The 26,997-nt window shown below is 43.7% G+C and overlaps 1 protein-coding gene across 8 annotated transcripts in view; it reads right to left on the bottom strand.

Moving 5' to 3' along the window:
• MCF2L (MCF.2 cell line derived transforming sequence like) overlaps positions 1 to 26,997 on the bottom strand; it is a 1,277,242-nt gene that overhangs the window by 1,134,678 nt on the left and 115,567 nt on the right. For all 8 annotated transcript variants that reach the window (XM_086934397.1, XM_086934395.1, XM_086934398.1 and 5 more), the window contains exon 2: positions 26,697 to 26,877. In XM_086934397.1, coding sequence (XP_086790523.1) covers positions 26,697 to 26,859 — 163 coding nt within the window. In that variant the 5' untranslated portion in view covers positions 26,860 to 26,877. The remainder of the gene's footprint in view (positions 1 to 26,696; positions 26,878 to 26,997) is intronic.

Here is a 26,997-nt window from a genome sequence, read left to right as displayed (position 1 = left end):
CTCGGAAAATGCGATCATTAACCTCCAAGTAACTGCTTTTCATTAATGATAAATGGATTTACCCTCACACTTGCGATTTTCTATAAATATATACATTTTACCCACAAAAATACTGACTTTTTGTTTTTTTGTAAAAACAAAACATATTTTCCAAAAGTTTTAGTTTGACAGTTCCAGGAAATTCACTTTGTTTAGTCCTTGTATATTCGTATCACGTTTATATTCTCTCAAGGTGTCCAAATAATTTTAAAGTGTTTTGTCCAAGCACTAGCTTATCTGTTTCGCTGAATTCACTCATTTATTACTGGCCCACATGCATAGATACTGACTGATTCACATGCCCAAGTACTGCCATCATATGCCAAGACGAGTTCAATGTACTCTGGGTCTGCCTCTTGCATTTGCATTGATTACCATTTTATTTATTTATTTATTGGGTTTTATATAGCGCTGGCTAGACCCGGAGGTATCAGAGCGCTTTACAAGAAGAAGAAGCATTGTTTCAGAACATGGTTACAAAGTTACATCAGTTACTGGAGTGTAGTTACAGGAATTACATGAGTACAAAAGCATAGCATAAACATGACAGGAAAAAAAATAGGCAAGGGGAGAGAAGATTAGGGGAAAAATGGAAGGAATAGGGGTGGTAGACAGAGAATAATGGAGGGAAGAGGAGGGGAGGCACAACGGGGAGATGAGGAAAAACAGTGTCTGATGTCCGGCTGGTGACATCACCACGTCTGAGGAACATGGAAACCACAGCACCCCACTAACCACCCACACCTTCCCTGCTCCAGCACGGTTACCAAAGCATCATCACACTAATACTATCTGAGCATGTACAACTTTGCCTGTTAAGGCCTATTTCTTGAGTTAGGTGAATGAGCAAGGTCTAAATTTAGGGCACAGCACATGCAACACACTGAGTTGCCTGTTAGCGGTCACGGACGCTCCCACTGCTCCCGCTGCCCCTTCCGAATCCTACCTATGCTTGGAAGCCTGGAATTGAGAGGCATCCTTGACCCCCAACCCAGTCCTTTTGCGGTTATTAACGCCTTAACCGCTGCGGTTTTTCCGCCGTGGTGCGGGCGTTCTAAAGGGTGGGCGGGAGTCCGTCGGCCGACGGCAGCACTGGGGAGATAGTTGACGGGAGCACGGATGGAGTTAAGTAGCCATGGACGAAGGATAGAGCACCACAGGCACTCCTATACTGCAACACTCACAGCCCTTGCAGAGGCAGATCTTCCACTTACCCATACCATAGACAAGAACTAAACTTATGTTAAAGAGGTATACATATGGATCCCTTATAACAGATGTGAAATGCTGAGCCATGCATCATCTTCAGTGATGCTGGCTGGTTCTTTATTGAAAAACAAACTGCCCTGTGCAGAGAAAATGGCTGGTGTGCCTCAGCCTTCCACCCTTAATGAAAGAGCCACCACTGAGCCCAGGTGTGTAACTGCTCAACCTAGTTCCAGATCGTCTTTATAGACATGGACGTCCAAATACTCTAAATAAACACCAAAATAAAATGTGCTTCCAGTCATGAAAAACATTTTTCAGAAGTATTCTCATTTTTTTAGTGCGTTATTTGTTTTCTACTGTTAAAAATGGGACTTATCTCTTTAGTTGGTTTGTGGTTTTGTATACCATACCACAGTACAACCTGTCTTCGCGAGCTGTCAAAAAAAGTATGGATGTCTCAGAATACTGCCCACATGAATGACCATTAGCTAAGAAGAGTTTGTACTATATTATATTATTTTGGCTCATTCTATAAGTAGATTCGCAATATATAAATCATTCATACCTATAACCTAAAAGGGGTAGTGCTTTGTGGTTGGAAACACAAGTTTTTGGTGTGTTTTTCTTGAGATTATTATGAAATCGACTAATTCATTCAGTCAATCAGTCAAGAAAGCTTTATTTCGAAAACACATAGTGAATCTCGAAAGCTGCAAAAATATAACAGTATCTAATTGAAAAGGCGATTAAAAGAAATGGTTAAAAATGATGTATAAAACACAGATATAAATAGGCGGGAACATCCACTTGTAATCAATAAAACATCTACAACTGATTGCTACTTCTATTAACGGCAAATAAATATCTCAACCATACAGCACATATATACAAAGTCGGAAGTGACTGTGAATAAATATGTGGGCATTGCACAAATCCAAGTTGTTTTTAGCAGGGGCTTCATCAAACATTTTCTCAACTCAGAATAGAATGTAAAAAAAAAAGAGAATCTGCATAGTACTCTGCTTAGAGACATTGTCACAAGGGCATAACACAGGATCGTGCGACCAGTTATTGATGATGGGAAAGCTGGTTAAATGATGATATTTGTCCAGCCGGAACTGGGTCAGCACAAATCTATGACGTGGATTATCTACATCAGCTAAGTAGGGTTGCATATCATAACTGGCCAGAATAAACTCATATTCAAGAATTGAGGAAAAAAGTAGGAGAAGTGATGTAAGTAAGCAGGTACCAAAAGACTCAGATATCCATCTTAAATAACCACTCAGGTTCCTTCCCTAGGTTTGTATATAAAAACTGCACTAATTTGCTTTTATTTCATCTATTTGTAGTGTCATAAGCAAAATAATGCTATTTAACAAAGCAATGGGCTCCGCCTCTCCCCATGGCATTTTCAGCCAACCTCCGATGATCAGCGCCTGGATACACCCAGGGGTGACCAGCAGCGCTCTACAAATCTACCGATTGATATTAGAAACCAGTATAGAAAGTTAGAAAAAACTATCTAACAAGTTACTTCAAAGGTGTGCAGGTTTAAGGCCAAATATTTGTTGTAGTTTAGTAGAAAATGTGAGAGCTGCCGTTAGGACTTTTGTCTCTAAAATGCAGGTAATAAAAGGGCACTCAAATGTAGGTGGATTATGAACCCGTTTCCGTATTGTAGTCGTAGTTAGAAAATATATAAAATATTTTAAATAAATCGGGACTATTTTTTTCTTTCTGTTTTCTGACGTTTCGTAAAATGCCACAGTAACATGAAGGCAAAAACACCTGATGCAATCCAGTCATTCTTTCACCAGACCTGTTTTTGGAAAGTGTTCAATATTTTTTGTTAAAGACAGAAGTGGTCATGTCAGAGGTGTAACACAAGCCCCCGCAGACAGCAGGGGGCCCCACTCCTTCAGGGGGCCTCCATACGGGCCAAGGTCGATGAACATCTACGAGAGATTAACTCAGGGGGCCCTCCTTTTGCGCTATGCCACATGGATATACTGTAGCATCTAAAACTAAAGTAGCAACAGCTAAACAAAAGAAAATCCTGCTGTTAATTAATTAACCACACGCACGTTGAACCCTGCGTCAAACCGGGTGACCTTTCGTTACGCAGAGACGGCTTTGGCGGGTTCACTGTTATGACGCACTTTTGTAGCCTCCAACGGACTAAACTCCATTCCAGGTGAGAAAGAGGTGAGGGGGGTCTTGGAATATAATACTAGCATTTCAAGTAGGGACTCCCATTTTTCACAAAGACGACAAAGAAAACAGCTCTAGGCAAAATTAGGCTAGGCTTAAAGGAAGTTTCCAGAGTTTGGCTATTATTGAAAAGCGCACAGGCAAAATTCATATAAGAAGGGGGTATTTGTTTACGTTCCCTGGAGCAGAACGGAGATGATCAAAGTACAAAGGGAACACGAGCTCAGTCCGGAGACAGAGAGTAATAGCGTTATATTCCCAGCCCCCTACCTAGTAATGAGACACCAGTGGGGGGGTCTTTAGCTTCGCAGGTTACAAATGTAATTACCAGAGAACCAAATATCTGTTTGGACCATGCACTACTTGAAACCTTCCTTTTGTGTGATACCTGGCTATAGTTCCCTCCTAAAGTATGAAAAAAAAATCCCTGTTCTTTCTGTCACCCACTCATCCAATTTTCTACCTTGCTTGCTCGCTATGCAACGCTTCTTAACCAAGTCGACATTCAACAGTTTACAATTCTTACAGGCGTAGAAACAGGACCACGCTACGGTCACCAACATGTAGAAAATGTTACAAGGTGTTTTACCAGCTGTATTGGGAACGGTGCTCCGACGAGTGCAGCGTTGGCCTGATTCTTTTTTTCAGCATGTATATGTGTATATTATTTTATTTTCACATTCCACACGAAAAATAATTAAACCTTAATGACTACGTTTGATTTTGCAGTTCATCTTAAGACATTTTGTTTGAGACACGCCGAATTATTAGATGTTAGGAGAGCAAATATTTTAACAAATATAGATGATAAATGAAAAAATGTGCATTCTGAGAAAGGATCCATAAACGGTTTAACGAAAGGTGCTTGTACTTATATTTTCGTAGAATCAGCATTAATGCAAATTGTTGGACCTTGTTAACTCCATCCTAGGAGAAGTTGTTCATCTTTGTGTAGGAGCATTTCTAGAAAAAACTCAAATATTTGAATCCTTGCAAATCTGGCCACTCACATAAACCATATTTCTCAACCGTTTTCGTTGTCCCAACTTTAGGGCAAGTGATGCCGCCGATCGCTCCCAATGCACAAACTGCAGAAGCTGTGGGAATTACATTTTCATTGAATTTATTGAATGTATAAAATGCATTTGTGCAACTGTATAACCACTGCAGAACTAATTAACAACATTACAAGCGAGAAGGAGATGAAAAAAAATGTTGAGCAAAACATTAAGAAATGGATGGTGGAACGGGTGAGAAGATTCAAGAACATCAATTCAGGATATCAAGTGCTACCCCTAGCTTGCCCTTTAGTACACCTAGCACTGTTTTTGATGCCCGGTGTGTGAGTGGTCATTACCTTTGTGGCAGGAACAGAAAGTAACCAGTACTATAAGAAAACTTTACTTTCTATACTTTCTTCTTTTTGCCCTCCTCCTATCGCATGAACATCAAATACAGGTTTGTTCAGGGGATAATTGTTGGACAAGGGATAAACCTTGGGGTGGGGCTCAAAGTTGGTGTGATGCCATTTCCTCTACTATGGCATTTTGATGAATTTATGTCCATGGCGAGAGGGATGATTTTTCAGTATTTGGGGGCAAGTAAGGAAACAGCAACAGCATGGGCGTGGGATGGTAGAGAAGTATGTAAACGCCATTCAAAGGCAGAATGCAGATTACAAGAATAGGTATAGGCAAACACAAGAACATAGATGTAAGAGGGCAAAGACCTCATAGTGTAGACACCCGGGTACAGTGCAGAAATAGCAGAATAAAAGTCAAGAATGAGAAGGTCTCCCAGTGAAGGACATGTAGGGATAAGAGCAGATGGAGTAAGTAAGGAGTTGGTGTAAGATTTGAATACCAACTGAAATAGGTGTGATAATTGGGTCCTCATTGCAGGAGGGCCGAGAAAGGGTGAGTCATTTACTGCAACTGGGGCCATATTACAGATGGTGCCCTGGGGGTGCAACAGCGTTTGCGCCTGCAATGCGTGCCCCCTGGGCACTTTTGTATTATAGAAGGGTACGCAGACGGTTGTGCACCCCCTTTTCAAACCGATAGCGCTGGTGCACTTATAGCACCAGAGCTATCAACAGAGGATGTGCCCTCATTTGCATAAGGGAGTGTCCTATGCAAATTAGGGATTTCCTTTGACTTTGCGCCCCGCCATATTACAGACGCAGAGTCAAAGAAGCCCTCAGGAGGCGCACTAACACACCGGTAATCAAGGCAGAAGAATGTCGATTAGTAAGAAGAGAGGAACAGTAATCCAGACATGAAAAGAAACGGGTAATAATCAAGATGTTCTCAGCAAGACAATCAGAAGTGGATCAAGGTTATGAATGAAATGAAGAGCATTAGAATAACCTGGGATTTTAGGCTGTGGGATTACATAAGCCTCAGTACGTTGGGAGATGTTTGGTCAGGTCAGCACATGAAACCTTTTAAAGAACTTGAGGAAGATCTACGCATTGTTTAAGTCTTCAATTTTTTAACAACCAAGACACATTCTAGACCCCATTAGGGCCCTGCAAGAGAACTTTCCAGAGTTCAATCCCTTGGAGGCTAAGCAAATACATATCAAGGTTATATAGATATTCCTCATACTTAATGTCCCAGACCCTGTAGCTATCCTACAAAACACACGGCAGAGTGATCTCTGAGACCTAGATGATGACGAATGGAGGGAACCAGGATATCTCAGAGGGTGTTAACATAGTTGCCTGCCTGTGGCTGTTTAATTTAAGAACCTCAACATGGTATGTTATACGATACCCTGTGAAACTGTGAAGGATGGACAGTTGGCCTGGCCCAAATTGTACTAGATGTTTGATTTTCCGACATATGGTTTGGAACTGGCCATTGATCCAACAATTTTGGTCACAGATGGAATGTTCCTTTGGCAGAACAATTTAGTTTACTCCCAAAATGGCTCTGCTGGGCTTGTAATAACAATACAGAGGGTGCAGAGGTCTTCGGCTACTCCATTACTGGGCTGTATATTGGCTAAAAGAAGCAAAATGCATAGGTGTGGTTCCAGAATAGTACTGTCACTTAGAGAATGGCAGAGAGGAACGGACCATTTTTAATTATGGAAAAGGACATATACAGGGTCCAAGGATGTTCCCAGACCTTTGGCAAAATATTGGGGATGCAGTGAGAACACTTTCAGACATAGGACACAGACTCAAGCCTGTGGACCGTACCAAAGGTAGATAGGAGAAGACCGAAATATGCTGTGTGGACTACCCTTTGGGGCACAGTAGTCGTCTAACCTATTGATAATATATGCTTGTTTTGATCTCAAATGGACTGATATTGATAGTGGGGCTGCTGTCAGAGGTATCTAAAGGTTGTGATGTAGGTATGCATTGTGGGTATGACAGTGTTGGGATCGCAATGTCATCTGTAAGATGATTGTTGGTATCAAAATCAATAAAAACCTGTATAAAATAAGGGACATGAAATACCATTGACATGAGCTATTCTCAACTATATAGGAATTTTGTTCTCATCATAAAGAGTGACAAATCAAAAGAAACACCAAGGGTGTTGATAGCATAGGAAGGAAAAATAAGTGATGTAGGAAATTAAATACAGTTTGAAGGCAGGCAGTAAGCTGTGGTACGAGGGAGCGGAAAAGAATACTATTTCTATTTTGGAAGTTTGAATATGAAGAGAATAAAACGTTACCCAGGGCTAAATGGAAGATATGAATTGGGGGATTTTATGATGAAATTTAGATGTGAAAGAAGAAATGTAAATGTAAATAAGATAGGTATTGTTAGAAAATGACAATGAGGATCATAGATATTCGATGCAGCAGGGAGGTATAGATACATAAGGCAAGAGGGAATACAATAGAGCCCAGAGGAATTCTGTATTGAAAGGAAGAGGTTTAAGGCTGCATGAAACAAATTGAGAATAATCAGAGGCTTGACATAATATATCAGAATATTGGTAAGGACTCAATCCCCATTTGCCATATCTATGACAGAACTAAAGAGATGAGAAGACAGCAGAATAGAATATTGAGTTGGGTAAGAACCACAAACAAATTAGCACAAGGGCTTCATGGAAGCATGAGCAGCTAGAATCCCAATAGAGATGAAGAGGCAGGGCATTTCAGTGTTGAAGCACATGAACAAAAAAGCCTAGCCCACTTAGCAAGCTCTGTTGAAGCACTGGACCTAAAGAAGTCTGGAACCAGAACAAAGCAATCCAATTGGGTTGTAGAAAAGAAGTTTATCAGAGATAATCTTTGGCCCATAGCAATACATGGAGTGGTGCAGAAAGTAGAACATTTTACATAGATTTTGCTGTGAAACTGGTAGCCGCTGAAGAGAACAGAGGGCTTCTATGATGAGATCATATTTGTGCAGTTCAAAAAATAGGTGGATGGTGATATTTTGGATTTTTTGAAATCCTTTAATACTCTGGCTGGCAAACCTAAATAACAAACATTCCCATAACCCAACAACGCAGAATGCAGGCTGCAGTACCAGAATCCTGTTGCTGTGTGGAAATGATTAGTAGAATCTTTAAAAAGAGTCGCAGTTAGAATAAACAGGAGTCAGAAACTGATTTCACCTGCTCTATCAGGGAGATATTCTTGTCCAACACAAAACCAAGATTTGTAACTTTTAAGGATGGAGGAGGGATTTCACAAATCTCAGCTATCCAAAGTGAACATTTTCCAGAGGGTTCCTGACCAAATTACAAAAATTCCAACAAAACTGAAATGATAGTAAAGAAAGTTGTTACACTTTCATTGCTAGTCGGCAGAGATTTGCTAAATGAATCTGGAGATAGAGTTGTTAAACTACAGATTTAAAGTAAGAACCAATTGTATATTGCCTCCATAAATGAGTGATTAAAAACTGTAAAAATATCATTCATTCTGACAGATGTGTTTATAGACTTTAAATTGATGGTAGAACGTGAGAAACCACAAGGCATCCAACACAGGAGCACAAGATATTTAGGGCGATACGTGGATAGCTATGGTATGAAAGCAGTCAGATGAAAAGGAGAAAAAGTAACCCAGAAATGACCTGGTTAAACCACGTAGCCAAGCAATCAATTAAGTTATGGTCCACCATATCAAAAGAGGTAGAAAGTTCTAACAGGTCTACCACTGAAGTCTAACACCTGTATTGCTTCATCTTAATTTCATTCAAAGCAGCCAAGAGGACATATATGATCCCTCTTCCAGGGCAGAAACTATTGTGAGACAGGTCAAAAAATTAAAAGACCCCAATTGGCCAGCAAGCCATCCGACAAGGAAGACTCAGAGATGAATGATGGACAAGAAGGGTCTTTGAGGCTATGCCAGAAATACCTGTGTCCATTAGCCAAGTTTTTGTGATGAACAAAACATCAAGTAGCCCCTGATCCAAGAATTCTTGGATATCAGCTGCATGCTTAACCGCTGACCTTACGTTAATAAAAGCACACTAATGTGTCCTACAGGCTTTACCATAAAACACCTGCCATACCCTAATCGACGAGGTGGTGTTGTTACAATAATGGCCAAGGACAAATTATTTGGTCAGGGAATTAGATTTTCCAGGGTTGCCCTATGTAGAGATATTGGAGTTCATTGCCTCTTACCTGGCTTCAGCATTGTTGTGTTATCACCCACCTGGCCCAGCAGACACATGTTTTGACCTTGCACTTTCCCCTTCCTTGGTGATGCCAATTTAATCTTACTGCTTTTGGTTTATCTTTGTTAGTTCTTAGCCCTAGTTACTCCAAAGGCTATAGATTGGACTTAGTTTAGGACTAGAGGAATTAATTCTCTGTAAGGCTAGTGGTCAGTTAGTATTTCAATTCAATTCAATTAGTCTTTATTTGATCATAAAAGACACATATAAACAGCAATATAAAAGATCAAGAAATGACTTTTTAAGACAATTAGAGTGTCACATGATAAAATTCATGATAAAATTTCATTACAACATATCAAACTAATGATACATGTCATAAAACCTTTAATCATAAGACTAGATAAAAAATTCCTAGAGAAAAATGAATAACCATATTTACACATGTTTTGGTTAATAACCACAATCTTATGAGCAGATTAGATTAGAAGAGACTAAAAACACCATATCTCATTGAAATCATTTACATAGAAGGAATAGGTTGCAGGGCACTATGTAACTAAGGGCCCACGTCCAGCTCCAAAATTTGTCCATAGCAATAACTATGACTTCGCTAGTGTCAGTTTTTAGGATACTCAGAGCCATTTAGCAGGATCTTGTTCCTATTTTAGCACAAACTGGCTTGAGCCTTTTATGACGAGGGCCTTTATATGCAGGGCAGACAAAGAGAATATGCAGTAAGATCTCTTCCTCACATGAACAAGAGTGACATTTTGTGTCTTGAGCATTCCCCCACTTTTTGTAAGCGATTTTATGGGGAGAGTACCCACTCTAAATTGGTGATAGAGCTTCCTATCCCCAGGGCTCATAATGGTATCCCAATAGGCCTTTAGCCTATATTCAGTTTTGTGATCCAGAAAGAGACCTGTTAAGGAATCGCCATTCACCTGAGAAAGAGACTTCTGACAGACCATATCCCTATATAAGGCTTTAAATTCTGATTTTGAGGGGAACGAATTCCCTTCTGGGTCCAACCACAAGTGGTTGAGGCCCATGTCCAATAAAGTAGCCTTAATAATTTGTAGCCATGAGATTTTATTGGATTTGTGAGCTTCTCCAAAATGCTTAACAGCTTGCGCCTAACGAGCTAACTCCGGGGTGGTCCACATCCTTCGCCAATAGGCGAGAGGTCTAAAGCCCGCTGCCTCCTCAAAGGCTTGGACTAGAGGAACTAAGTTTTCGAAGTCCCAGAGTTCAGCTTCATAAATTATTGAGGCTTTGACCTTCCCTTGGTATATGGCCAAAACTGGAGCTACTGGTTTGGTTTGGGATAGACAATGTTCTTTTAGGAAGGCCCCTGCTACTTGGTTATGTTTTAAGACTAGCAAAGCATCAGTGGCTTCCAGTTCATCCTTCTGCCCATTGTAACACCTAAATAGGTAAATGAGTCAGTTTATTCAAGGGACGCAGTATTCATTTCTACTCTGGCTTTCACTGTTTTGTATTTACGTAAAACCATGAACTTTGTCTTGTCAACATTGACTACAAGATCATGGTCATTACAAAAAAGACAATTTACCAAGGGCTCTTTGCAGACCAGCTTGTGTTTTGGACAAAATTAAAGTGTCATCTGCAAACATTGATAGAGGAACTCTCAAACCAGCGGGAGTAGGAGCGTCCGTGGAATATTCAGAGTAGTATGAGATAACATTATTAATGAACAAAGAGAAAAGGGTAGGGGCTAGAAAACACCCCTGCCGAACCCCCCAGTGTTCACAGGAAAACGTTCTGTTATCTCACCTTGCTGGCCCCACCTGACTTGGGCATAGGTAGAATCATGTAGTTTTATGATGAGTGATAGGATCTCAGCGGGCATCCCAGATTCTTTAAGAGTGTCCAAAAGTTTGTTACGGGACACTAGATGAAATGCAGATTTAAGATCTACAAATGCTGCATAAAGGGTGCCCCCAGCTAAGACCACGGTATTCCAATATAACATCATAGATCTAAAAACTTGGTTGATGGTGCTGACATGGGAACAAAATCCTGCTCGATAGGTGGATAGTATTTCATTATCATCAATCCACCTATCTACCCTGCTTAGCACTAATCTAGCTACCAACTTTTGCATAGTGTCTATAAGACTAATTGGCTGATAATTAGTTGGACAAGGACGATCCCCTTTTTAGGTCGAGTTGGAGAAAGCAATGCGAAGCATTGCGTCCAGCTCGACAACTAATGTTGCCCGCCTCCTGGGAATCTGAGACAGGGGTCGGGCACGCGCGGCGATTGGTGTCTGTGGACGCGCACGTCCAGGCCGGCGCCGTGCACATCTCCTGCCTCAGATTCCCTGAAGTGCGCAAACACATACATACACACACACACGCAGGCAGGCAGGCAGGCACACACACAAGCGCAGGCACACACACGCAGGCACATACAAGCACACACACACATGCACCCCCCCACAGGCTCACGCGTACACACACAGCCGCGCACGCACCCCCCCACCACTCACGGGCTCACGCGCACACACACGCACACAGACACACACACATATCCCCCCCCTCCACTCACTGTGCTCTTTTGTCACGTCGCCTCGCTGCGCTCTACAGGCTCCACACTCCCCTGGTGTTTTCTCCGCCGCACCACCATACGCGAGGCTTCCCTCATGCTTGGGATCCCCGTGTCACCGCTGCTCTCCGTGGGCCGGGCTTCCCGCAAAAAGCGGAAGTCCCGCCCCACGACGTGACGCTCCGCAACTTCCGTTATTTTTACTTTGCGGGATGCCGTGCCAGGAGTCCAGCCAGAGGCAGCTCGCTCTTTCATTTGACGCTGACAATTTCCCTAATTATTACATTAGTCTTTGGTGTAAAATGTAAGTGCAATCGCCAAACGACCGTCCATTCAATTGAAAGGGCCCCATTCCAACATGGCCGAAATGCATCCGTCCACCTGTTGTGGGTACTTTACAGTCTGCTTCTGTGTCCAGGCTCTCCGCCCAGGCGATGTAATAACGAATCCTCAGGTTATGCGCCAGGAGCCCCTGCCTGCAAAACGGAGTGGAGGCACCGCTGCGCGTGCAAGCAATGGGGGCGCGCCCAGGCGACTTCGGCGTCAACAGCTGATACAGTATGGGTGCCGGCGGGTAAGAAGGGGTGACGGGGGCATGCCGCGTGTTATTGCATACTTCCTGTTCGATATTTATGACTGCGTCTTTCATTTCCGGTAGCTGGACAGAGGGTTATTCGCCTTGCTGCGCTCGTCCTTCCCCATATCACTCACTGCGGCTGCCCAAGCAGAGTGGGAGGAGCCGAGGACACAAAGGAGGCATGTGAGGGGTGTCCGATGACTGACAGCAGACCACCACCAAAAGTAATAACAACAGAGTGCCCCCTGCAGGGGGATGATAAGTGCAGTTGTGCTGAGGCTGCATCCCTGCGGCGAAACACCTGCAGGTAGGTGGGGCGGGAATGCGTGAAGTACAGTCAATACACACTGCACCCTCAAACACACTGCACACACTGCACCCTCACACACACTTCACCCTCACACACACTGCCCACACTGCACCCTCACACACTGCACCCTCACACACACTGCACACACCGCACCCTCACATTCTGCACCCTCACACACACTGCACACACTGCATCCTCACACTGCACACACTGCAGCATCACACACTCTGCACTGCACCATCACACACCACTGCACCCTCACACACACTGCACCCTCACACACACTGCGCACCCTCACACACTGCGCACCCTCACACTCTGCACACCCTCACACTCTGCGCTCCCTCACACTCTGCGCACCCTCACACTCTGCGCACCCTCACACTCTGCGCACCCTCACACCCTGCGCACCCTCACACCCTGCGCACCCTCACACCCTGTGCACCCTCACACTCTGCACCCTCACACACTCTGCAATGGAACATACACTCCAAATACCACTCAGTGCCATATAACACTCTATATATCTGTTGCCCTCCCTCTATCTATCGCCCTCACTCTATCTATCTATCGCATCACCATAGCATCAATCAGCTCCACCACAGCATCACTCAGGGGCACCATAACATCACAATGCGCTACCACAGCATCACTGAACGCTACAGCATCACTCGTCGCCACCACAACATCAGTCAGCGCCACAACAGCATCAATCTGTGCAACCATTCAACAACAACTGGTTCAAATATGTTCTCTCAATGTTTCAAGCTTTATTACAAATGTCACAAAAATATGTTAATATTTCACTTCTGTTCCTGGATTTTCGTCACAATAAAATACAATGAACATAATCTTCACAAAAGTTATTTACAAAAGCATTTGCCATTATAAATTACAATAACTTTTATTCAAGTATTAAATATTTAAAAAATAAGCCATTTTTATTTGTAATATCAATACATCTAAGTCACGTAAATACAACACATAATGCATTTCAAATGCTATAGGTGTCACATTTGCGAAAGTTAAAACTATTAGCATTGTAAATGACAAAGCTATTAATTTTGCTATTTTCAAAACCAACACATAAATAAAAAAATTGTCATTTGCAATACCAATAGCTCAAACTTTCCTAATGCGAGACCTATTGCATTGCAAATGCTTGTTTATATATGGGGATCATTTCAGCCCCATGCCAGGATTCCGGAATAGGGGCTCCTCTAGCCAGGCCATTGGCAAAAATAAAAATTTATTTCAGCCAATTCTCCCGGTCCAATTTAAATATATCCACTGGGATAGAGTCCAGACCCGGGGCTCTACCTGCAGCTACCCCATGAAAAGCGCGTTCTATTTCCAGTAAAGTGAATGTTAAGGTTGACTCTGGGACCACACATTGGTATTGCCCAGGGACATTTGCGTGCGAAGAAAATTGGGTCTGATAATGAGCGACCCAGGCTTATGGGGGGACATTGTTAACAGGTGCTGGACCGACATTATCGCCACCCCACTTAATTGCCAGAATCGACACCAATTTTTCCCATTACATGCAACAAACAAGTCCCTCCATCTATTTTCGTCGTAGGCCTTCTTTGCCCGTAGTTGGGTGGTCTTATATTCAGATCTCAGTTTCCTTACCTCCTGCATTGAGCCTGCCCTTATTGCTTTAGACAAAGCCCTGTAAGCATTCCTGCGTGTCCTGTTGTACCATTTTGCTGATTTATACACAGGGTGTCTATTATTTCTTGTTTTGGGTTTTACAAAATAGGATCTCAGCTTGGCAAACGGGGCCTCATGAACTGCTGTAAGGGCTGGAAGAGTGTCCTTGTTAAGATCAAGTTGCGAGAGGGCAGTAAGGGAATCTACAAGTGTTAACTTGATTTCAGTCACAAGGCCCTCATCCTCGGACACCTGTGCCCATTTTAACCTGCGGCAGTCATTGGACATAATCACGTCTGCTGTTACAATATCCAACCTTCCACTCGTTATCGTATAACATTTCATGTCTAATGTCAATAGAAGGAGATCGTGGTCGCTCTCTGATCTTTTCACGACCTCCATGTCCCTCACCCTTTGCCAGAGTTCTAAGTTAATGAGAAAATAATCGATCCTACTGTTTCTTAACCCGCTAATGAAAGTTGAATTGCCCTTGTTGTCTGATTTGGATCTTCCATTAACTGCACAAAGCCCCCTCTCCTATGTTAGACTTTTTAGCTGAAGAGTGGCTTCTTTCCACTTCTTAATTGGGGCAAGCAATAAAGACGGGATACCACAGATAGCATCCTCATCACTGGTAAGGTTCCCGTCTTCTAAGCCAAGTGGCTTGAACGTGCAGTTAAAATGCCCCGCAATAATCCGATTACAAGACCCTTTTAGTGATTTAGTAAATGTGTCCAGGCTGGAGATGGTTGGTGAGGCCTTTCCACCTACCAGCCCTCTGACATAAACGTTTATAAATATAAACTCAGGTTCATACACAGAAATAATTTTAATGGCCTGAATGTCTGGGTTGTCAATCACTAGGTCTTCTACCTGAAAACCCGCCTGTTGTCTGACCCAAATAGTTAAACCACCTGATGGACGCCCTTTAGTGCTAGGAATTGCTGGCTTGCCAAATGCCAAGTAACCTGGCCGAAAGATCGTACTCAGAGACCAAGTCTCCTGGAAGGCAACAGTGTCACAAGACTCAATGAAATTAGACGAGTCAGAAGATCCAGTCTTCGTTAGCAGCCCAGCAATATTCCAGGATAGAATATTTAATGACCTAAAAGGTGAACCTTCACCTTGTTCTGACGGAGCCATGTCCTCAATGCACTGTAACCCACTGTCGGTAGCTGACTGAAGGATTGGATCTATCAAATGGGAAGCAGTGTGATAAATAGGGATGTTCTCTATCCCAGATGGATCTACAGGTAGCAGTCAGTCACAGCCATCTAACAAATTGATTAACTAGATTTAGATAAAGGGGATGGCCTATAACCATATGATGGGCACTGCAATGAACACTGCGAACCCTCTATCCTGGTAAAGAATAAAAATGAAGTCTTTAAAAAAACCCTAAGGAATGGAAAGATATTTTTCCGGGACAATGCCCTTCATTCCTACTCCCTAAACACTCCAATAAGAGCTTAACTACATGCTCATTATTGAACTTGGCAACTACACAGTCATCCCTCTTACTTTGTGGAATTTCCAAACCAAGATGAACGTCTGGCCATTATCAATTGGTTGCAAATATCCCAGCCCCATACCCCTACTTCCTTCAATTGTACACTACGCCAGTGCATTGTTTTTGCCATTAACTGGTCAGTAGATTCAATCTGATCAACCTGTAGAGTAGGTACATTCCTCAGAACCACGACCAATGATGTGGCAGCAGGTGGAAGATTTACTACCCTAGGATCGTATCTTGCCAAGCTGTTTACCGACCAGGAGTGTCCTGCTGTAAAATCACGGCCAGTACCCCCGGGGACTGTAATTAATTGGTTGTCTAAACCAGACATAAGGTTGTTTTGTAATGTATTGCTAAATAACCTAGCACAGGATCTATCTCCCTCCACCCTGGGAGTACTCGGGATGAGCTGGGCAAATTCACTGAATGTATTTCCCACCTCGCCCACGCCACCTTCCTGAGCCACTATACCAACATCAGAAGCAATGACCACCCCTCTATTCCCACTAGACAAAATGGGCAGTGGGTTAGTTGTTAAAGGGATGGCAGATGGACGGTTAGACATTGTGGGGTTACATATCACATTAGGTATCGTTTCGGGGGGCCGGTTATTTTCCCCCAATAAGGCCATGATAGAACCATGATTAGACACAGCAAGAAGTTCAAGATTGGTTATTTTCTCCTCAATTACTGTCAGTCTCTCAAGAATTGGGGATAAGGATGCCGATTTAAGGGCCCCCATTCTAGCCCATAGCCTCTCTTCAGTTTCAAGTGTGGGAATGCCAACTGAGTCCATATGTTGAATGCCAGATGTAAGAATAGTAGACTGAGGCTCAGTAGTCACTGGCACTATTAAAGGCGCCGACCCACCATTCTTGCTTGCTTTGGGCATCTTTGCATTTGTTTTGCCTTTGAGGGTCCCTCCCCGCTTCCTCTTTGTGGCCGGCTCTGGTAAGGTTTCCGAGACTTGGGCCTTAGGTTTGGGCACAGACCTTGTAGTAACACGTTGTATTATGGAGCTTGATGGGCCCTCTTGCACCAGTTCATGAGAGGCAGGATTAGTTGGTAGCTCCATTATTGTAGGAATGTCCAACGGTGTAAATGGAGTCTAGCTGGCACCTCCTGCCGAGTTGAGGGAATCTAAACCTGTGACCAGGCAGCGTTCTGGCGAGCGTGCAAGCATCAATCCACCCAGAGACGAACGTTTGTTTTGCAGGGGATCGAGAGATAAGCGCCGCTCAGTCAGGGCAATTTCATGGGCTAAGACAGAACTGGCTCTAACTAAGAATTGGTCCAGAGTCCCAGCCACACTTCCGCCCGTAAGAGCGTTCCTCCCCCTTCCCTCCCGGGAATTCATCATTAACAAGGCACAGTATCTAAAGTCTTGTAAAGAATCAAACCCAACGAGGACTCGATAAGCAGGAAGAGACTGACTTTAAAGTGCTGGACAACTAAGAGGGGGGGCCCAGCCCGGCCTCATCCGGTCTCGAATGGGCTCAAATGGGCCCGCCCTTGGCCCTGGCTTCGCCCGGCAAGCCCGCCCGAGTTCCGCGAAGCGGGGGCGGCGAGGAGTTATGTAGGGCGGGTTCAGGTGCTGTTGCAGGTGTGGACCCGAGGCTGCAGGCTTCCTGGGACTTGCAGTCCCTTAACAACAATGTCCGTCCTCACGAAGCGGCTCCCGCGAAGCGGGAGTGGCGAGGAGTTATATAGGGCGGGTTCAGGTGCTGTGGCAGGTGTGGACCCAAAGCTGGAGGCTTCCTGTGACTTGCAGTTCCTTAACAATAATGTCCGTTCTCACGAAGCCGCTCCGTAGAGATATTGGAGTTCATTGCCTCTTCCCTGACTTCAGCATTGTTGTGTTATCACCCACCTGGTCCAGCAGACACAATTATTGACCTTACACTTTCACCTTATTTGGTGATGCCAATTTAATCTTACCGCTTTTGGTTTATCGTTGTTAGTTCTTAGCCCTACTCACTCCATACCACATTATACCGCAAACCGACTGAACGCAATTCTCTCCTCAAATACGACAGCCATCACCCAAGAGGCCTGCGAGATAATCTGCCTATGGCCAGTTCCTGCGTATTCGCAGGAACTGTTCCATGAAGCACAATTACATGATGGAGTCCCAAGAACTTGCATACCGCCGGATGGAACAAGGCTATTCCATGAGGCTCATCAAGAAAGCCAGGAAGCGGGCATGGTTCAGCCCGCGTGAAACTTTGCTACAACCAAGAGATAGAGTCAACGCGTCCAATCAGAGGATGATTTGTGTAACAACTTTTTCGACCAGAAGTAATGCTATCAAGAAAGTCATAAATTAACATTGGGGTCTCATGTCCGATGACTTACAGCAGGACGGCCTACCCCTACATTCATACAAAAGGGCGAAGAGCATCAAGGACCACATTGTTCGTTCAATTCTTGAACCTCCTGAACCAGTGACTGTCCTATTTATGTGGAACTTACCGCCCATTGTGGTCATCATAGATGTGGATCATGCAAGGCTTGCGCCACCACGATCCAGACGAAAGAATTCCAACACAACCAACATATGATTGCCCTTAAGTCCTACACGAATTGCAATACCACGCATGTCATTTATGGGATCAGATGCCCTTGTGGCTTGATGTACATTGGACAGACTCAACAAAAGATCAAAGTGAGGATGCTTCAGCACTGCAGTCGGATACTCTGCGAGGTACCTGGTGCACCATTGGTAGAACACTTCAAGAGAGTCTGTCATGCCCCTGAAAGTTTTCAATGGATTGTCCTTGATAAAGCTATCCTAGGACCAAGAGGAGGTGACATTGGCACGATATTGAACATTCGTGAATCAAAATGGATGCCAATTTTTGACTCAAACAATGGACTGAATGAGTTGGACAGTAGCCATGCACAATTAGTGTCACTCTGCCAATAGAATGGGATTTCTCTTCCCCCCCCAATCTAATATGTGGCACACTTCGTTAACTCGCTACCACTGTTGTCACTTTCAATGTACCCCCTGGTGAGGCCATTTATAAATCACCTTACACAGGTCCGCTGTTACATTTCTGATGTAATCTATCTCCTGCCGCATGAATGTTCCATTGTGGAGGCCTGCACCTACTCCTGTAATCAGTGCCATAATGTTATGTTATGTTATGTTATGTTATGTTATGTTATGTTATGTTATGTTATGTTATGTTATGTTGTGTTATCTGTGTCTTTTATAGCGCTCGGCTACTCCAAGGAGTGTCCCGGCGCTTTTATTTTAAACGTGTAACAGAGAACACAATAGGGCAAATAAAAAGAAACCAGAAATAAAAAGAGAACAAATCCAAAGAGCAAAAAGCCAGGTTTTAAGGCCTTTCCTAAAAGCTAACAGATTGGAATTGCTACGCAGTGACACGGGCAGAGTGTTCCATAGCTGAGGTGCCAACAGCCTGAAGGACCGGCCCCCAATGCGTGTCCTTTTTACCCGAGGAACCATGGCAAGGAACAAAGACTCGGATCTCAGGGATCGGGCAGGACGGTAAAAAACTAGCCTCTTTTGAAGATATTTCGCTCCAGAAGCATAGAGAGCCTTATGAGCCAAGGTCAAGGCCTTAAAAACTATCCGCTTCCGGATAGGAAGCCAATGGAGTGACTGCAGGAGGCCAGAGGTACTGGCTCGCCCATGAAGGCCAAAAATGGCCCGGGATGCTGAGTTCTGGACCACCTGCAGCCGTTGCAAAAGATACTCCGGCAGGCCGAGATAAAGGACATTGGAATAGTCCAATCTCGAGCCAATTAAGGCCTGAACCGTAATCTTCCTGTGATCTTCCGGGAGCAGAGGAAGAAACTTGCGGAGCATCCTAAGGAGGCCAAAGCATGTACCCGTTAAGCCAAGAATCTGGGATCTCAACGTCAGGCCGTTATCAATCTTCACCCCCAGATTCTTGGCTAGCTGGGAAGAACCTGCTGGAGGTAACATGTCAACAGGCCACCATCACTGCCAATCTGGCTCAGATCGACAACCAAAGAAGAGTACCTCGGATTTATCTGAGTTGCACTTGAGGCTGTTAAGCTGGAACCAGTTAAAAACAGCCCCAAGGCACCCACGGATACTCTCGCCATCAAAATCTGCTCCCTTCCCACACGTAAAGAGGAGCTGGGTATCATCGGCATAGGATATGATCTGGGCCCCAAAAGACTCCGCCAGTGCCGCCAAAGGGGTCATAAAGATGTTGAAGAGAGTCCGGCTTAACACTGAGCCCTGCGGGACTCCGACCTCCAGTGGCGGCACCGCGGCAGAGCAAGGGGGGACCCAGACCGTTTGTCGGCGGCCAGCCAAAAAAGATCTAATATCACTTGATGTACAACAGACGCCTTTACCCTCATGCTCGAGAGGTACCAGCCGGTTTGTAATCCTTATATTCATATTAGCGCTAATATGCGTATGTAAGACGGACGCTTTTACCCTCATGTTCGAGAGGTATGCGCCAATATGGTATTTTTCTATGTTTACGCATTGTACACTATTTCTTACTTAAGTTGCGCTGATTAGTTGTTTGAGTCACCTAGGGTTAGAAATGCCACTATTACTGTTATTTTGTGGAGTCCATTTGGTATGGACGCTGTTTCTTCTTTTCTCCAAATTTTAAAACCAACTTAAACACGTCCCTTCCCTTGGGGTGTATCCTTGATTGATTAACGATTCACTGGCTGATACTTAGTCTTTTTACACTGCCTGTCCACGCATCCAGCGATAGACAGAGTGCACGTGGGCACCGTGCATCTCCCGGCTTCATAACCGCGGTTCGCACACTCCGCGGCCATCTGCCTTTCCAGAGAACAGCTTCTACCAGACACACCAGAGGAGATTGCGCCCTCAGGTATTTCCCGCTCTGCAAACCGCCCCACTTTGAAACTGACCCGATTTTTTAATTTCCCTGCAATCTGTGTCCGTCATTCTAACATTGGTGCCCTCTGTGTTTTTTTTCACTTATAGATATAGCTGACCTTTTCTGGCGGCATACAAGCGTAATGTAACGTGACATGGACTCTGGATCCTTCCCGACCCCATGAGTGTAGCAGCATGTTTTACTGTGGCTGCCCTTCGTAAATCTGTCATTATTTGCGTTACTGCGTGTGCATTTCCCAAGGTTTATGAGCCCCCTTATTTAAATGTCTTTCAGATCCATTTATTGCTCATTTTCGTTCTCCTTGGAATGGAGCCTTCCAGCCCACCAACCCATGAATAATACACGGTAAATACCGAATTTTCGCAACTCCGCATTTTTAAACTCAATACCAGTCTTCCCCCAAGAGTTAATCACGCGTTTTATCTCACATTTTAGGAACTTTGCCCCGTCATCTTACCCCAGTCCTGATGAAGACCCCCCTTTAAGGTTATAAGGATACCTAGCTTACATTTGGGGTCAAAACGTCGACAACCTACCCACTTGCCAGCTCGCGCCACAACCAGAGGACTACCACATAGGCTCACGGGACATTCGTTGTTTTCTTGCATCTGGCTCTATGTTGAAGCCATCTTTTATTGTTTATTGATAAGGGTCTCACGACCGGCACCTTAACCCTTCAACCCTTCCCAAACCCATGCACTTATTCTCACACACACCCCTCCCTTCCCACACCTATTGGGGCACAAATATTGTTTCTGAGTAAATGATGCATTTTCTTTGTGTGATGTACTGAACTCGCAGGCACATTGTGATTAAATAACAGTGTTCCTTTTAAGTGTATGATTTTTTGCTTATGTTATGTTTCTTGCATTGCGTATTTCACCCTGTTTTTAAATATACTGTGTACTGGGACCCCTCCTTACATGTACCAGGGAATCCAGGCAGTAGTGTCTAGCAAACAGATGCAGAGAAGCCCACGTGGGAGCTTGGCAGATAACGAGAGATGGGAACACCACACTGGAGAGCCATGGTGGCTGCTTTTGCCCTAGTGGAATGGGCCCTAAGCCCTTCAGGGGGATCCGCCTTCCTTAAGGCATAAAAGATTTTTGTACAGAGGATAACCCATCGGGATATAGTCCTCTTCTGGACAGCACAGCCTTTCTGTGCACCCACGTATTCTACAAAGAGTTGGTCATCCACCTGAAACTCTGATTTGATCGAGGTAGAACAATAACGCTCTTTTTGGGTCCAGATGAAGGAGACATTCCTCTTCCTTGGAAGGATGCGGGGGTGCATAGAAGGTGGGCAGGGTAACTGACTGTCCTGGATGGAAGGGTGTTACCACCCTAGGCAGAAAAGATGCCCTAGTCCAGAGTACTACCTTTTCCACAAACACTGTCAGGTAAGGAGGCTGTGAAGACAGTGCCCGCAGTTCACCAACCCTCCTGGCAGAGGCTATTGCCAGCAAAAAAGATGTCTTGATGGTGAGCAACCACAGAGGGCAGTTAAGCAGCTGCTCAAACTGTGCACACATCAGAAAGGTGAGAACCAAATTAAGGTCCCACTGTGGCATGATAAGAGATGAAGGAGGAAACAAATGGGTTAACCTCTTCAAGAATCTCTGCACCAGAGGCGATTTGAAAAGAGATGGCTCAGGTAGCTGAAGAAAAAAGAGAAAGGGCCGTAAGGTTCCCCTTTAATGTACTCAGAGCAGAGCCCTGCTGGGCCAAAGTATAAACAGAAGGACTTCAGGTAAAGGTAGTAGATAAGGGGTCAATAGACCGATCAGTACAATATTTACTAAATTTGTTCCATAGGCAGGCATATACTGATTTTGTGGAGGGACAACTGGCTGCAAAAATAACCTCACAGATGTCAGGAGGGAGGGAAAAAGTTGTCAACTATCACCGCTCAATCTCCATGCAAGGAGGCAGAGGGTGGACAGTGTTGGGTGGAGAACCCTCCCCTGCTGCTGTGACAGAAGATCCTCCTGAAGGGGCAGCCTGACCGGAGGATCTATTCTCATGTTTAGAAGCTTGGAATACTGAACTCTTTGTGCCCAGTCGGGAGCCACAAGAATAACTTGTGCCCAGTCTCTCCTGATCTTCTTGAGCACTCTGGACAGGAGAGGTATGGGCGGAAAGGCGCACAGGAGGCCTGATCTACACTCGCGGCAAAAAGCGTCCCCGAGCAAGAGCCACCTTGGAAACTAAAACGCACAAAACTGCAGACATTGCGTGTTCTCTTCAGAGGCGAACAGATCTAACCAAGGCTCTCCCCACTGCTGAAAGAGACCTTGTGCCACCTCTGGATGGAGACATCATTCGTGATCCGCAAGGCACCTTCGGCTGACCTCGTTGGACTGGTGTTCAGAGTACTGGCCAGGTGTTGAACCACCAGGGAAATGCCCTGTTGTTTCAGCCAAGTCCAGAGATGCAAGTCCTTTTGACAGAGAGTCTACTACCCTACTCTGCCCTGTTTGTTGCAGTACCAAATGGTGGTAGTGTTGTCCATAAACACCTGTACGAGTCTTCCCTTTATCAATGGTAAAAAGGCTTTCAGTACCAGTCAGATTGCCCAAAGCTCTTACAGATTGGTCTCTGCCCTTCATCATGGGTGAAAAAAGCTATATAAATGCTATTATAATACAATAAAGTATTCTATTAAACATACTCCATGAAAGAAACGCATCAGTAGTAGGCCACAGGGGAAGCATACCCCAGTATAAAATGTAGTTTTCTGGTGAAATCATATTTAAGCATATTGGAAACTGTTTGACCAGTTCCCTCAACAAGAACAATTAATAAACTCCAAACTATGGAACCACACATAAGAGATTATTTAGTATTTTTTGGCTGGTTCACCATCTTGCTAAAGTCATGGAGGTGATAATCTCTGCCACTCTGGTAAATAACAGCCTGCCATATTCAGAAATTGCGTCTGCCTGTAGGAGATGTCTGCATTCAGAAGTGCAGCTTCCACGGTGGCTCCTCTGAAACCATAGTAAGTTTGCTGAGTGGCCGCCATGTTTCATGCAGCTTTTTAGCAAACTTTTTTGTTTTTGAAAAGCAAACTTTAAAAGCAGGAGTTGGTTTGAAAAACAAAAAAACCTAATGGTCCTGACAGTGGGATTTTTATGTGGCGGATTACATTTCGTTTTTTCTGATCAGAGCTGCCAGATTTTAACTGGCGTTACCAAACGGGAAAAAGGTAATTCAGAATGTCCCTCCTAATTAGGCGAACAGTCTGAGGTGCTGAAACTACTGGCCCAATGTCCTTGGAGACATAAGTCTAAGGTTTCTGGTTGTGACAGAGACAGGTAAACTGCTATCAAAACTGTTGGTTTGCTTGCTTTATTTAGAGAGCCCTATCCACCAAACTCTAAAGAACCAGCATAATACTTAAAGAAATAAGGTGGCCCTCATTTTAGAAACCACCATCTTTACTAAAGTGTGGAGATGTTCACCTTAATATAGATCTTGTTCTCTTGATGCCTCATGCGGTGGCCCGTGAGCAGATGGAAACCTGGAAATGGAAAGGAAGGACAGTGTATATTTTCACTGTCTAACAACGGCTACCTACATGGTAGCAATGGCTAGGACCTTATGGCCCCAGATTATCTTTATTAGGTCTCTGGGCACGGAATTAGGGTGCACCGAATCCATCATAAATTGTAAATTCAACACCTTTTCACGTTTGAATGTAATGTGGTAATACAATTTAGTAATACTATATTTTTGCACTGGAGAGCCAATCAATGCCGTAAATCTCTTTAAAACACTATTATAGGAAATTCAATCTTGTTTAACTTTAAATAGGCGGTAATACGAGTTTTACTGGAGGCAGTAACGCATTTAGTAATTCAATGGATTACACAATTTTATCGAGAAAAAAAGTCTAAATGAGGGCTCCGTAGAGTGAAACCCAGGGACTTATTTTGCTGCCAGTATAAAATTGCATTTGACCGTCACGACAACATCCGTGGAATTTTAAAGGCCTAACCCGTCGATGAGATTTATGACGCTGCTATCGGGGATCACTCCACTCTGTGCAGTCTGTAAACAACTACATCTAAACTCCATTTTCAGAGCTGACGCACCTGTCCACTTGATGCACGGTGAGGGCTTGCACAGTGACCAGAGCCCCCTTATAAATTACCATCTCCTTCAACTCTGCTCTCATCCGGGTGGGCCAAGACCCGCACTTATCCTTCCAAACATTGATCTTGGTCGGAGTAGAGGAGAAAAGCAACATGAGAAGGACAAATGCTACAAATAGAATTATTAGCTTTGCTTCTGCCTTTTCTGTCTTTAATGTGCTAATAGACGTAAACACAAGCACAGTCGTTCACACATGTTGTCTGCCTGAACAAATCTTGTTTAGCATGATATATGGCAGCATTTTGAACGTGGTATGGGGGACATTTTGAAAAACAAATTGGGTTATTGATTTTTCCTATTTGCTTACATTGAAGAGGCAGAGACTTTACGCGAGAGGCACCTAAAAGAAGGCCATTTTGGGTGTAAACAAATTGATGCTCTCCCGCCTGAATCGGTTCTGTTGGCATGTATAATGGTAAAGGCAGCCCTATTGCCTTTGTTAATGTTGAGTTAAAAAATATTCAAAATGTATTTTTTCGCGTATACTGTAAACAGAAGATAAAGAATTGAATGTGAAAAACAGTGTTATGGTTGAGTGTACTTTTCAAAAGCATGCCAATGGAAGCACTTTCTAGAGCCGCACATATATATCAAAGCAGCCAATAATATAAGGAGAGAAAGAAATGTTCCTCCGAGTGGAGCCGAATTCCCCCTATGTATAATTTAAAGAATGGATAACAATAGGTCATAAACAGCTGCTCTGTCAAGCGGTACCTCAAAAGCATAAAATGAAGGTAACAAGAAAGACACTGGCAGTAACAGCCTGATGGTGCTTAAAAAGGAGATACATTAACACATAAAAAGTGAAACATCCAAAACACAAAAGCAAATCCATACGAAAAAGGATTTGATTGCATTTACTTGCATTGGGCGACAGTTCCTTATAATAAATATTAACACCAGCCCAGCAGCAGTTGAATACAACCCCGTGACTTAAAAACTAATGAACACAATGTCCACTTCCAATACAGCCTGTACAATAAAAAAATGTGTCGGAGTACGGGTGGAGATGCAGTACTGAAGGGTTTTCCTTGTAACAAAACAGTGTTTGCAGCAGCTTTTAAAGCTATAAACACATGCAAATTCGCCAGATATATTCGCGAAAAACAAACAATGAACTGAAGATTCCCATTTCATCCATCCCAGAGTTTTACTGCTTAGATACGTCAATCATCAGCCCGCAAGAATCATAATTGTAATGGGTAAGCAAATTAGCAGGTGGGCAATTGGCACCTAATTATGCGCTTGGTATCTTGGGATGGGAAACCAAACTAATAGTGCACACTACAGCCCATTTCAACATAGGCAAACAGCGCACTTATGATTTGCATACCCATTGTAACTGGACCACTGGCCTGATCGGTATCAGGGCCCAACTCTTGTCTGAAATCTTTGCAACTTGTTCATAAATTTAAATTTGGCATTGGCAACACAAATAACTTTTTGCAGCAAATCTAGCTTATTTTTTACTTTAGCTATCTCTGCTGTCGGCGATAAATATTCTTGCCTTTTAAAAGCATATCAGTATTAAAAATGCGGAGGCGTAACAAAGTAGCCTACGGTTCGCTTCAAGTACGTTCACATGCAGGTGGACAACGCATGCATGTATGTGAATGGGTCTGATATCATTGCAGATTATATACAGATTTAATGCTGTGCGGACATACATTGTCACTTTTATTATCTGTTAGGAAACGCGTGTACCACCTTGATTAATACGTTTTCCTTTTACATGCAATGTATGCTTTTGTAAGAAACATGTCCGCTTGTAACATGCATAATATGTCTTAAAAAATAAATAAACAGATCAAACAAAAAAATCAAAGTAGCTTAAGTGTAGCTGACGAAGAACTCATTAAATAAACTCCTACGTTGCCTTTAAACTAGTCCAAATGAAGGAATAAGTCGGATATTTGCTGGAGGAAGCAGAATTCAGGGTTGTACCTTGCGAGCTTGATTCCAGCTCTTGGTCTGTGACGAGCTGAAGGATATCCGAGACCACAATCTGATGGCCATCCTCTTCATCATCGCAGGATCTACTTTTTGTTGTGAAGCAGCCACAGTTCTCGGTTTCTTTGCACGGGAGAAACCTCCAACACTCAGACATGAACCCTGCCCGAGCTTCCTGTAAAGAAAAGAAAACAAAAAAAATGACTTAAATGCAGGTTGTAGTATTGCAGATTTTTGAGCATATGGGGCAAACAGGAGTTTCTGCCAGGCTTCCTTCTGAGGATGGCTTAGGCCC

This window comes from Lissotriton vulgaris, chromosome 8, assembly GCF_964263255.1.
Source record: "Lissotriton vulgaris chromosome 8, aLisVul1.2, whole genome shotgun sequence".
Classification (NCBI taxonomy): domain Eukaryota; kingdom Metazoa; phylum Chordata; class Amphibia; order Caudata; family Salamandridae; genus Lissotriton; species Lissotriton vulgaris.
Note: the sequence above shows the minus strand (reverse complement) of the source record. Positions and strands in the feature narration are given on the sequence as shown.